General features: G+C 42.1%; 1 protein-coding gene across 1 annotated transcript in view; it reads right to left on the minus strand.

The window, feature by feature from the left end:
* Nucleotides 1-14,367, minus strand: part of LOC8028325 (glycine receptor subunit alpha-2) — a 410,983-nt gene that overhangs the window by 53,908 nt on the left and 342,708 nt on the right. Inside the window, exon 7 of the mRNA XM_042290809.1 lies at nucleotides 12,127-12,497. Coding sequence (XP_042146743.1) covers nucleotides 12,127-12,497 — 371 coding nt within the window. The remainder of the gene's footprint in view (nucleotides 1-12,126; nucleotides 12,498-14,367) is intronic.

Consider the following 14,367-nt stretch of genomic DNA (forward strand, 5'->3'; position numbering starts at 1 on the left):
AATCCTAGACAATTCTGGAACACAATAAACAAAAAGACGCAGTCATCTATCACACTAAAAACCGCAAATGGTGATTGTATAGCCAGCGATGAGTGTTTAAATTTATTAAATAGTACTTTTGCAAATTCATTCTCTACTGATAACATGCACGATTTCCCTTCGCTAGAGAGTGCCGATTACTTGCCCATGGATCCTCTTTTTCTTGATTACGTTGGCGTCGGTCGTATCATAGATAAACTCAAACTGTCATCTTCAGCAGGAGTGGACGGCATTAATTCCAAGTTTTTACAAAACACTAAACAATACTCCTCAATTATTTTAACAAAATTATTTGAACAATCTATACAAGACGCTGTTCTCCCATCAGACTGGAAGGTAGGGAAGGTGGTACCCATTCACAAGGCTGGAGATAAACATTCCCCTCTTAATTATCGTCCGATTTCAATAACCAGCATTCCTTGCAAACTTCTTGAACATATAATTTTTTCTCACCTCGTCAACTTCTTAGAATCTAACAACTTCTTCAACAATGCCCAACACGCTTTTCGAAAAACATTTTCATGTGAGACCCAACTGCTATCTTTCACGAATGACCTACATCACATTCTGGACCGAGGATCCCAGGCGGACTGCATTTTCCTGGATTTCGCCAAAGCATTTGACAAAGTTTCTCACAATCTTCTGCTTCTAAAACTTTCCAAAGTTAACATAGACAATAACGTTCTCGCATGGATACAGTCTTTTTTAACTCAACGGTCTCAATTTGTCACTGTGAATAACAATAACTCCTCTTTTGTAAAAGTTGCGTCAGGGGTTCCGCAAGGGACAGTCTTAGGGCCGTTGCTATTCTTAATTTATATTAACGACCTACCCACTAGTGTCTCTTCGTCCGTGTCTCTGTTCGCTGACGACTGTGTACTTTACCGTGAGATTCTCAATCGTAATGACACCTGTATACTCCAATCAGACATTAATGCTATTTACCGTTGGTCTGACTCGTGGTCTATGAAGCTTAACACTAACAAATGCAAGGTCATGCGTGTGTCTCGCCAGTCTCAGGACTCTCCTAACTATTTCCTTAATAATGCTCATCTAGAACCGGTATCTTCGTACAAATATTTAGGCGTACATATAGCTTCTAACCTTTCATGGAAAACACATATTCAGCATATTTCAGCTAACGCTAACCGCATGTTAGGTTACATCAAGCGAAATTTTTCATTAGCCCCTGTCTCACTGAAATTAACTCTTTACAAAGTTTTAATTCGTCCCAAGTTAGAATATGCAGCTTCTGTATGGGATCCCGGACTAGTCACTCTCGTATCTACATTGGAAGCCGTTCAGAACAGATCCGCTCGTTTCATCCTCACAAACTATCACCGCACCGCTAGCGTCACCTTTATGAAAACAACTCTCTCATTACCACCTTTATCCCTACGTCGTAAAATTTCTCGTCTTTCCCTATTCCATAAAATGTATCACCATAATTCTTTCCTGCGCGACAAATTAATTGCTCGGCATGTCTATGTTTCCTCCCGTCTTGATCATCAACATAAGGTGGGCATTCCTAACTCTATCGCAACCACGTTTTATTCATCTTTCGTTCCCCGTACATCCCAGGAGTGGAACCGCCTTCCCCGGTCGATCGCCATTATCACGGACTCTGAGCTCTTTAAAAGTACAATAACTAATTACTTTATTACTGAGTGTGTCTAAATATGTATTATGTTATTTGCATTAACCTTCTTGTTGCTCTCCCCCTCTGTAATGCCTTCGGGCCCTGAGGGTATAATAAATGAAATGAAATGAAAAGAGGTCGGCGGTGAAATCCACCAACCTCGAATGGTTGGCGTTCATGTCGTGTCAGTTTGGATTCTGCGCAGCTGTACCCGAGCAACACTACCCAATTCGACGTAGAGCGGCTAAGAACAGTGGATTTGGGCTGCACGCAGGGTCGCCATGGCTTCATCCTCGCTGTCCCCGCCGAGGTTCGGTGCGAACAAGTAGTTACTGTTTGTCAGGTACAAGTGCGCACTCCAAGGCTTGCGGGGCTCCTGAATTGCGCGGGAGTGATGGAGTGTGCTGGTCGTTGTCTTCGACTCCCGCACGGGCGGGAGTTCAAGGCAACTTGACATCGGTGGAGTCAACGATCAGTTTAGAGGCCGACTTCTTGAATTCCTTACACCGTCTGCTCAAGATATTAGAGCGCAGGTCCTAGGCGCCCATTTCCGGCTTGAGCGGCGTCGGCGTCGGCGTAACCGTGAAGTCACGTGATCCCCCCCCCCTGAAGTCACGTGCCCCCCCCGAAGTCACGTGACTCCCCCAGGTCACGTGACCCCCCTTGAGGAGGAGGGGAGGAGTAGGAGATGAGGGGAGGAGGTTGCAGGATGAGAGAAGGAGGAGGTGAAGAAGCAGGAAGAGGAGGAGTAGCAGGCAGGATCACGAGGTGAAGAGGAGGGAGGAGGGGCATACCCTCTCCTCAGTACCCTCCCTCCTCCTCCTCAAGAGCTGCGCTCGAATTCGGTGTTACAGAAAGTTGTAAACAGCTTTTTTTTTTTTTTTTTGTCTGCTACAGTTGTTGAGGCCCATGGTAGAGTCTGAGAAGATTTAGGGGAGCATGGTCTGAATGAATTCATTCTTTATGATAGTACATCGCGCGAACTGGATGGCGCGCATTTCTTCGCCCTTGATCGAACTACCTCCCGGGAGCGCCTCAGCTAAGGGCAGACTGGGGATCGCCACAGAGCAGGCGGGTGCCGACAGAGAGTGCGGGGCCTAGCCCATATAGATCGCAGGATTCTGTCTTGGATCGCAGTTTTTGTGCACGAGTTGGCGGTGCTTGCTATTTAGGAGGTTGCTTTCAGCTAGGGCTTCTGGTGTCCGCGCGTTTAGGCGCGCTGCTTGGCTCCCACCAGGCGGACGGTCGGCTCTTAGAACGAACCGATTGGTGAGAGGTACGAGAAGGTTTCAGTAGTTAAGACAACCAGCTCCAGGATCATCCTGCTGGGTCCCAAATACTGAGCTTACAGGGCTCGGTGCATTCTGCTGCTTATTCCCGTGTACCTTTCTCACTTGGAGTCGAGGTCTCCGTAGCTTGTCATCTCCGGGAAAGCCTACGCTGTCGAAATAGCTTTCTAAGATGACCACTTTGCACGGGAGCGTTTTTCGCTGTTACCACACGTTCCCTGTCATAGTCTATATAAAGACATTGACCGATGTGATGGTAGAGCGAAGGCGCGGTATCTTTTGTAGTCTGCGAAGGAGCCTAGAGAAGTCCAGGATCGAAAGCAGGGGGGGTATGAGATAACCCTATGGTATACCCCTTTGTTAGGCATGGGATAGGCCAGATAGTGACTATTTAATAGCTTTAGTCACCGTGTAAGTATGGATAGATCCGAGAAAAACACGCTGCTCCAGCAGCTTGAATGCACAAGTACGAATAACTGGCACGAAAACAAATGGAACGAGTGCACGAAATTATAAATAATATAAGATACTTCATCATAAAACCAACCAATACCTACAAAAGAAATGACAACAGTAACACTTGCATGCATTATAATAAAATAATTATTAAGCTGAACAGAACAAACAAAAACAGATAAATGAACAAAATTATTTTTCGCATATCACAGTAGCACGACATTTCATAAAAAAAAATCGTTTCCATCCTTTCGTACAATGCTCGAAGTTCCCTGCACTTGGAAGCGAATATAATATAAAAATAACAAGGTGATGGCTATTTAAAACCAAGGCTTTTTATTTCCCTTTTTGGTTGTGCAAAAATGAGGTAACCAGGACAAAAAACTGCTGTTGCAGCTTTACGAGGTCCTGCCTCCCTGAAAAACGCCAACTAAAACAAGAACATATAAAAAATACTAAAATAATTGGTTGCTTATTTTGTCACTTTGCCAAACGCGTTTATGTGCGGTAGCTTTGCAAGTGGGGAAGTGCTCTGAGTTCGGGTGGTGCCTATACTTCGTCTCACCTTATGTCCAGACGCAGCCGACGCTACGAGCTGATCAATCAGACAGCGTCAAAAGCGCACCGCCATAGTGTTCCTCATGTTTATGTACGTGTTATACCATCGCTGAACCATTCATAAACAAAACAGGCTCAATGAATTCCGCTTTTCAAGCTGCTTGATTTGTTCCATTAGATCGTAGCGTCGGCTGCGTCTTGATCTAAGCTGAAGCGAAGTATAGGGCAGGATTACCCTTAGTCTTTCAGTGCCTGTGGTGGGTGGCGCTCTTAGTTCAGGGGGGTAGTCTTTGGTATGCAAACAGATCACGTCACACCATTTTCGCTTTGTGAGGCTGCGTGCGTTGACCTTCAGTACCACTCGGATAGAAAGCGTTTTCACTAAATTGTATGGAGCGCCAAGAGCGGGGAAGCGAGCTTTCCTGCCCGTTTCACCCCGCGCTTCCCGCACTTCTTTACACCACCTGTTTGTGCTACACTATTTCTTGCGCTATTCATCCCTCTCCGCTACACGCGCTTTCTCACACCACCTGCTTCTGCTCCTCTCATTCCGGCGTGCAAGGTCCGTAGCAGTCAGCAACGCCCTCAGCTTCCGCGCAGGTGACCGGGGTAACATCGTGGTAATGTTTGCCGTTTTTCTAAAGTTGTTTAGCGGTTACGGTCTGACGACCTACCAATTTCGTGCCTACGTGGCTCCTGGGATTGGTTGGCCCGATAAAGCTGCCGCTTTAAACAACCTACGCTTTAAAACTCTAAGACAAAACCCCAAAAAGGTGGACCTGGCAGCAACTGTACTATCAAGGTGCCTAAGTTTTTGGTCGTCTCGTTTCAGGTTAGTAAATTTGAATATCTTGAATTCAAAGCCAATGACTTGTGTTGTTTTGTGCTGCCGGGTCCCAAGGCATGCTTTGAGCTGTATCTCGAATGCATAGACCTGCGCAAAATTGCCTGTGCATATATTTCTACGTATGCCGACAGTGTTAGATTCAGGGTGCTCTTACTCCCCGGTGGCAATATTGAGTCTAACCTTGGTCCAATGACCAAAGAACAAGAAGCTCTACTAAATAAAGTTCTTGATATTGTAACGACACTTCGGGCAGGCCAAAATAACATCCTTCAGGAAGTTAGAGACTTAAAAATAAAACAAACCGGCACCGCAGCATCACTAACTGCGCTCACAATATAGGTCATTCAGTTAGAAACTGACCTTTCCGATACCGAATCAACCGGCATAAACAGCAGCGTCAGTTCTGCTCAGTTGATAGAGTCTGCCGCCGCCGAGATTTCTCAGCTCAGAACACGCTGTGATGACGCTGAGAGCCGAGCGCGCCGGGCTAACCTTCTTTTCTTTGGCTTCTGCGATACTGAGACAGGAACTTGGGTGCAATCCGAAAAGGCTGTCCTTGATGTATGCCTCAAAAGATTAGGTTTACAACTTCCCGCGTCATGTATCAAAAGAGCTCATCGCCTTGGCCAGTTCAATCAGCAGCGGTGTCGCCCTAATATTGTAAAAACGGCTTCTTACAAAGATAAAGAGGCGGTACTTTCAAATGCCTATAAATTCAAGGGCACAACTTCTCAGTAAGTGAAGTTTTTACCTCCTCGTTGCGTCTCGCTCGGCGTAAACTGCTCCGGTTTGCGAGAATAGGGGGACCGCCTTTTAAACTGCGGTTCGACAAGTTACCAACTGGCAATAATTGCTATGTCTATGTACCTGCCTCTGACTCTGTTATTGAATTGACCTCCCGGGAGCCAGAGCACACTTCATTTTAACATAATACCGGAGTTTCCAAGTCTCATTCAACTTCTCTACCACACTTTAGTTTGCTCCACATCATGCCTTTAATCGCAATCAAACTCCGCAATAACATGCAGAGAGGGGTGGAAGCTGTGATATTATCACGTCTACTAATATTATTCCGATTATTATTACTAACATTAGAAGCGCCATGAACAAGAACGATGACTTACCTTCTCTCATTAATTCTTCTAATGCTGACGTTCTTGTTCTTACTGAGACCTGGTTATCCGGCAAGATACGTAACAGCGAGATTTTAAATTGTCCGAAATATTTCTTTATATACCGTCATGACAGGGCTGAAAGAAGCGGTGATCGCGTATTGATTGCGGTATCAGGAAATATACCGTCATTTCATGTCAACGTGGTATCTAAATTGGAGCTAGTGTGGGTTGGTCTCAACCTCAAATAAAGAAATACATTTTCGGCGAGTTTTATCACCCTCCCAATAGAAGTTATACTTTTGTTTCTAAACTTCACGATGCAATCAACACAGTCATTGTTCGCTTTCCAAATGCTCCAGTCATTCTTTTGGGCAATTTTTATTATCCTTCCATAGTTTGGTCAGAGGTTTCTACTCATCTTTGTTCCTTCCCGTCTAACTGCAAAGAATTCGTCAACTTCTGCATTGATTTTAATTTCTCACAAATGGTTAACGAAGCTACGAGTATTGGTGCTTCGACCTGTTCTGTTTTAGACCTCATCTTAACAATATCGCCTAAGCTCATCTCTTCGTTAACTCATTTGCCATGTCTTAGTGATCATTCCTTTTTGCATTTTTCCTTAGATCTACCTACATGCTTTAGGTCGAAAGTAATTAAGCGAATTTCTGATTATGCACGAGCTGATTTTGATTCCATTAATAGGAACGTTTTACTTTTTCTTGATTTTTGCTTGGACTGTTTTGATGAGCGCTCAGTTGAAAATAACAGGTGTTTATTTAAAAAAACAAGTTGCGCACCTCTTGAAAGCGCACATGCCACTTCGGACTATCTCGTCCTCTCCTGAATCGCCTTGGCATAACGTGTTTTTAAAAAGGCTAGCAAACAAGAAAAACATAATATTTCGTGCTGCAAAGCTATCCGACAACGAACAACGATGGTCAGCGGACCGTACTGCAGCTGGTGTGTATAAGAAGAAAAAAACTTCTAGATGCGAAATCGCATTATTTTATTAATACGTTACCCTCCTTGTTGTTAAATAGCCCGCGTCAATTTCGGAAGGCTATTAATCTATATTTTTCTTCCAATATAACGCTTAGGGATGCTGATGGACATGAATTATCCAATGATCAGTGTTCCTTTGTTTTAAATGAAGTGTTTACTAAATCTTTCTCTATTGCAGTTAGGTCTTGTTTCCCTGTATTTACCGCCTTGATTTTTGCCTATGTATCTTGTAATTGTGAAGGATTTGCTAAGATTATTGAAAACCTACGAATGTCTTCTGCGGTAGGTACTGACAACATTAACACAACATCCTTGAAAAACACTAAAATGCATTCTAGCATTATCCTGTCCAAGATTTTGTCTCAGTCACTTCAAAATGGTGTCTTGCCATTGGATTGGAAGGCAGGGAAGGTGGTTTTTGTACACAAAGGTGGCGATGAACAAAATCCATCTAACTACCGTCCCATTTCCATAACGAGTATAACATGCAAACACCTTGAACACGTAATTTACTCTCAACTTGAAAACTTTCTGGATTCTAACTCTTTCCTTAACACATCACAACATGGTTTTCGGAAGTTTTACACATGCGAAACCAAACTTCTTACCTTTAATCATAATCTCCATGTCCCACTTGACCAGGGTTCCAGAACTGACTTCATATTCCTTGATTTTTCCAAAGCTTTTGTCAAAGTTCCTGACGCCCTTTTTCTCCACAAATTTAGTAGCCTTAACACCTGCCCATTCATTCTCGCTTGGATAGACGCCTTTCTGACTAACCGTCTTCACTTTGTACACGCCAACGGAACTAATTCTCCATACTCGCCTGTCAACGCCGGTGTCCCAGAAGGTTCTGTATTCGGTTCACTACTATTTTTTATTTATATTAATGATCTCCCCTACCCGTGTCACCTCTTCTATTAGTCTTTTTGCTGACGACTGTGTTACTTACCAAGAAATCCTTAACGACTCCGACATCTATGCTCTTTAGACCGATACTAATAATGTAACCCAATGGTGCAACGACTGGCTTATAGAACTTAATATCTCTAAATGTAAATCCATCTGTGTCTCTCGTCGAATTAAAATTTGCCCTTCCTACTCCACCAATAACTCTACCCTTCTTCCTGTGTCCTCCTATAAATAGCTTGGTGTTCAAATTTCAAATGATCTGTCTGGAATATTCATGTCGTCTATGTCACGAAAAACGCTAATCAATTATTAGGATACACCCAAAGAAACGTTTTCCTTGCCCCTCTTTCATTAAAGCGTCTAATTTATAAAACCTTAATTCGCCCTAAACTTTAATGTGCCGCCTCAATCTGGAACCCTGGTATCGCCCTTGCATCTGCCGTAGAATCCATTCAATACCGTTCCGCCCGTTTTATACTTCCTACCTATGACCGCACAACTAGCACCACTTTAATGAAAGCATCTCTACCCTTACCCACTCTTTCTCTTCGTCGAAATATATGCTTGTTCCATAAGATATGTCACTATAACCCTACTCTCCGCCAAGCACTATTTTCTTAAACATTTTACATATCATGACGCACCGATCGTCAATTAAAAGTTGGGATCCCCCATTGCGGCACATCGACCTTTAATGGCTCGTTTTTGCCTCAAACCTCGATTGACTGGAACCGCCTTCCCGCAGCCATTGTCACAAGCACTGCCTGAGATAAATTTAAGATCGCCATTACTAACCTGTTACATGATGTTTAGTAGTATTTTTTTGTATTTTTTGCCTTTTCATTGTTACTTGTTTTATTCCATGTACTGTTCCATTACTAACGTGTTAAATGGTGGTTAGTAAGTATTTTGTTATTTTTTGGTTGTTACTTGCTTTGTTCCATTTACTGTGCCCCACTCCTCCCTGTAATGCCTTCGGCCTCTGAGAGACATAATAAATGAAATGAAAAAAAAAGTACACCATTGCTCGCATTGTTGGACTTATAGATACTTGCAGTAACTAAATGACATGGTTATGAATAACTGAGGCACTTATCTCCGGAGCTTTTTAGCAGAGTCGTAGGTTCCTCCTATTTCAAACAATCTACTGAAGAGAGTAGCTAAAAAGTTGTATTTGAGATTGGACCATTTTAAGTTTACTTATTATTTATATTTTGTTGGGTTTCTGATTCATAGCGGACACTAGAACTATGCCTATATAGGTTGTGAGCGGTGCACATGCGGACGCAATAAAAGGGGATATAACTTGGTGTTTAATGCAGTGGGTTATAGAGACGCTAAATATATTTTTGTTCTAAATGAACACGCTGTAAGTTTTAATTGACCGACCACTCCCTCCCCTCGCTAGATTGCATTTGTTTAAATGTGAGTAAGCTTTCAGTTATAAAGAAGATACGATCTTCTTTATAACTGATACGATTAGATACGTTCTTTTTTTTAAAAAAGAACGTATCTAATGCGACCCACTCGCCAGTTATTTGAACTATTTTTGCTAGCAAGAGGTTTACATGTTTGTTCTACAACATGTCACCGGAAACTCTAACACCGAGGCGCTTCAGATGATCTAACTTATTTATGACATGTCTGTATTTCAAAACTTTATTGTCAAAAAATGAGGGCCACACCGCCTTCATCAGTCGGGGTTCTTCATTGGTGACTGGGCGTGAGCAAAGCGAATTTAGAATATCTTGATATGTAGAAATGGGCTTGTTTTATGGAGGCAGTATTTGGTTGTATGTTCCATCTACCGTCATGAAATAGGATAGATCCGTTTATAATGTTTTTTGTACCATTAATTTATTTATTCGCTCATGAATGTCGTGTCTAAAAAAATATACCATGATAGTATCATCATAATATAGAGCATGTTACTTTTTGAACTTAACAATTTTGTTTAAACAAAACGCCATGCCAACTACACTAATGAGGCTTGTGCACGTGAGGTATACGGCTAGGGGGTCATTGTATACATAAGAAATGGTCCTGAAGTGGCAATAAATGACACAAGAAGGAGCATCATGCTGTTGGATGTCGCGGTCCTGGGGGTTGATCGTAGACATGCTAGCGAATAGAACGAGCGAACGCAAATGTCTCGGCCGGCGGCAGCACGCCAGACACGGGTACCAGGGAACGAACGTTACATACCAGGTGAAGCTTCCAAGCAATATCCTCTGCGGTATTGTGACTACTAAGCAGAAAGGTCGGGCACAAACGAGCTAGTGACGATTGAACATAAGATCAAAATCCGGAGACTAGGTAGAGTGAGGGACGACACGGCACAGAAGTCTAGAACACAAAACACAGGTAGAAATTTTCTTTGGAAAGGGCTTCAAAAAGGTTGTGCCACGTCATAATAACGTTATAAATCTCTGTGGTGATTATGTGGAAAAGTAGTTGCAGTATGTTTGTGCATTATGGGCGTGCATTAGATAGCGTTTTATCGTTTGTTTGTTACTCAGGTTATTGAAAGTTGAGAAAAAAACAGCCCTTCTAGATAGGGTGGTATGAATTGTTGGGCTCTTTCAAAAATCGGCCGGAAGGCTCATCACCTACACGTTACATGCTCAAAACATCACCACTGGTGTATTCCAGTGGTTAACTTTACGTTGGGGAGTTTCAAGGCGTAGCTCCGTTTTTATGAAAGATTACGCCAACACTCATGAAATTTTCAAGGGTGGGCACTGACGCGGGCATTTTAGTTGATCAATGGTCGTGCTTTGAGCGCCATCCCCCGGGGGACACAGCAAGCTTACAACAAGATTGTTTGCTTTCGGCCGAGTGCCATGGCTTTCTTGCTATGCTGATCGGAGTTCATGACACTAAAACAACCCTCAGTTAACTCGGTATTCTGCGTTGGCGTCCGCTACTGACAAAGTTAATAAAGGGTATTCTGACACTTCCCACGAATGCGCCTACGCCTTAAAATTTGCCATTTATACTTTACCAGAAAGACTTCCACAAGGCATGATTTGTGCGAGCACTTATTATAGAAAACTTTCCGAGTTGCTGAACTTCATTTTTATGTAACGTAGAGGTCAGTATTAGGCCATAAAGTGTGCATCTCTATATAGTACGTACATTAGAATAATATTACCTAACGTATCAAGAGATTCGAGAGCATGTACGGGAAGGGTTATTCAATATCAAAACGGCAATCTACTTCAGATATCTTTCATAGCATCTCCAAACTTCTTTTGCTAACTAAAGTAAGATGTCGCTTCAATTAAATAAAAAAAAAAGACTTCTGGAGTTCGCGCTAACTAAACTGAGATTACTTTAATGTATAGCTTAGGTCTGTTACACGTTACTTGTCACATGTGCGTTGTATATATTTAAACAAGATATGTGAAAATATGATGCGTTCAACAGAAAAAAAAATTATCATATAAATCGCGACAGCGCTCTTTCTCATATTTCTTAGATTTACGCTAGGGGAGTGTTTTATTTAACTGGAATCTTTAAAAGTCAAACTTTGGATTCATTAGACTGAAATGTTTCCCCGATGATGACGCACAGTGCACACCTTCTGGATTGTTGGTCAGTAACTAGAATGCCTTAGGTTCTTCATGACCAGTGAAGCACTCTAGAAGATGCCGTCATCATGCAATCGTTTTATAAGATAAAGACATGGCAGTTTTCAATTTTTCTCGGGCGAAAGACAAGACCTAATGTTTCCTGCCTTCTGATAACTATCATTTTTATGTCAAAAGTATCAAAAGTAAAAACGTATATTTGAAATCCCAATTCGCAATGTGAATCGCGCCGACAAGGGAATGCGGAGACTATGAAAAAGTGGCGGCATTGAAGGCAAGACCAAGGTCGTCTTCTGAAGCAGTTCCGTAATTGACTAATTGGTCCAAAGTGCGCTCCGCTGTAGGTGCTAAATACATATTTTTCGTTAGAATTGACTTCATCTAGAACTATAATTGTTTACAATGTTTTGACAAATAAACAAAGTAAGACTCCACAGCGTAAAGACATAGTACTTGGTATCTGAATTTTTAGAGTGCGTGGCAGTTCAAGAAAACAAATTGCCGGCATTAAACATGGTACTACTACCCGTAAGTAACAACACCCCTTTGAGAAGAATTATGAGCTTTAGCTAATAAAGGCTTTCTTCATGTACACGTAGCAGTACCGCAAGACTGTTTCCTTCTTTTGATTACCATGTTCAGCGTATTCACAAAGAAAAAAGAAATGTAAACTTACCACAGATATTTTTCTGTCTGAAACAGGTGGTGGTGTAACCGCGCAGGAGGGAAGTTTTCTCCAGAGGTAATTGACGAAGGTGAACTCGAGCAGAGCTGCGAACACGAACATTGTGCAGGCGCCCATCCAGACGTCAATGGCCTTGACGTAGGACACCGGAGGAAGGTTTCCCTGGATGCCTGCTCCCTTGGACGAGATGGTGAGTAGTGTGGTGACTCCCAAGGTGATCCGGGCCGGTATGGCCTCCACGTCCAGCCAGAAGGATACCCACGAGATCACTACGATCAAGATGGTCGGCAGGTAGGACTGAACCAGGTGGTAACCGATGGAGCGCTGAAGGAAGAACTCAGCTTTGAGGCAGCTGTACTCTCCTGCGGTAAAGAAGACGTAGTTTCATTATAATGCGTTCAATAAAAAACAGCAACAAACAATTAGGCCTGAAACATTGCATACAACGAGCCCTCACTGATCGCATGAACGTTTGGTTTTATGATTGAATGTTATTTGACTATTTCCTCAATTTAGTTTCTTTCAATTCAATGTTTTAAAAAAATATCGTACAACTAGTTCTACTTTTTTTTGTAAATACATAGTTTTTCTACAAAATGTTATGTTTTAAACCCGAGACTGTGTTGAGGGAAAAATAGGAATCTTTGAAGTTGAAAACAAAATGCACAGGAGAAGAAGCATCGGGTTTTAAACATCATGACTATAACCAAGTCGCCTGCACACTCAGTTTTTTCTGGAAATGAATCCAGCTTATACTTGCTTCTTTTTCGTAGCTTCCGGATTATGAGCGGTGTATGCACGGAACAAGGTAAACAGCACGTTACGTTTATGAAAAAAACAGTTAGGGCGCAGGCGAGCTGGTGTAAGTTTACCATTTTTTAGGCCCCCTGAGACTGGGTGGAAGAAACACGTTGAGACGTTGTTGTGTTTCTTCCACCCAGTCTCAGGTGGTGTAGAAAATGGTAAACGTTACGTTTGTCAGGCTTTCTTACCTCTCAAGGGATTTATTACGATGAGCGTTGTAGAAGTGTTCTTGTATTTTTATAAACATTCATATTCGGTCAAATTTAGATGTAGAAAAAACTGCGTTCTCAAACAAGTTTCTTATCACAATGTAAGTTAAAAAAAAAGAAACAGTAGATACTTTCCTCTCCAAGTTTCGGTTGTGTGGAGCACAACAGATCTATATTAAAGCAAATCCTAAGGGCAAACAGACGTGCTTTGCCCAATGAAGTAGAATAAAAATAAATACGTATACAATTGGAATGAAGCTAGGTGTCATTAAATGGCGGCTCTGTCACCTTAAGAAACCTGAGCGAGCTACCTGTGTTAGTTTAGCTCTCGCACACCGGGTCTTCCTGAACGCTTTTGAAACAGCCAGTCTAACATTAAGGAAGTACAGAGACCGGCAGGTGCACTGCAACTAGTCCTGCCGTTGGATGGCGTTCTGTAGTAGGCAAAGTAATTCTGCTCTTATATTTTCACGTTTTTATTCTGAGAAGTGTACGTGGAGAAGTATTTCAATCATATTCTGTCATTCAAAAGGGCAATAGGGTAGAATATTTGCGAAGCGTTGCTTATGCACCGTGCCAAAAATGGTATTCCGTCTTCTAAGGCGAAGAAATGATCCTACATTTGGTATCAAAGAAGATACAAGATGCGCTTAATGAGCATGTAGAATGACTGCGTACAATCTTTTACTTCTACTTTTTTGTGCACGGATGAACTTAATACTCGGTTAAATTTTGCTTGAATTTCCAGAAACCAGCTTGCATTTAATATTCTCGAGTTTGGTGGTTTCTCCGTATTGTTTACTGGGGAAAAAATTGAAATGTCTAAAAAACAATCCCATATAACCCCCCCCTCTCTCTCTGTTTTGATGCCACGGGATTATTTGCCATAAGATCAGAGAATGAAAAAAATCATGTCCTCGCAGCAGGAGTTCAGCAATCTTTCAAGATGAGTGTTCCCAAATTGTTGTTTAAATCATTCTTTAAAAAATAGAAAAAATGAATACATTCTTAAAGAAAAAGAAAAAAACACGTTAGTGGTGTAGCTGCCGTGGAGCCAATACTTTATTTGCGCATCCAAGATCACAGATGGTGCATATTGATTCGTGTGTCCTTCCATGGTTTCCAACGCAACTGCCTAACCCCTTAATCTGTGTTCCTTACAGCAGAATGTATAAAGCCTTACTTTTGTTATTTGCATTATAATCTACAATGCGATCAT

This window comes from Ixodes scapularis, unplaced genomic scaffold, assembly GCF_016920785.2.
Source record: "Ixodes scapularis isolate PalLabHiFi unplaced genomic scaffold, ASM1692078v2 PGA_scaffold0__279_contigs__length_252992795, whole genome shotgun sequence".
Taxonomy (NCBI): Eukaryota; Metazoa; Arthropoda; class Arachnida; order Ixodida; family Ixodidae; genus Ixodes; species Ixodes scapularis.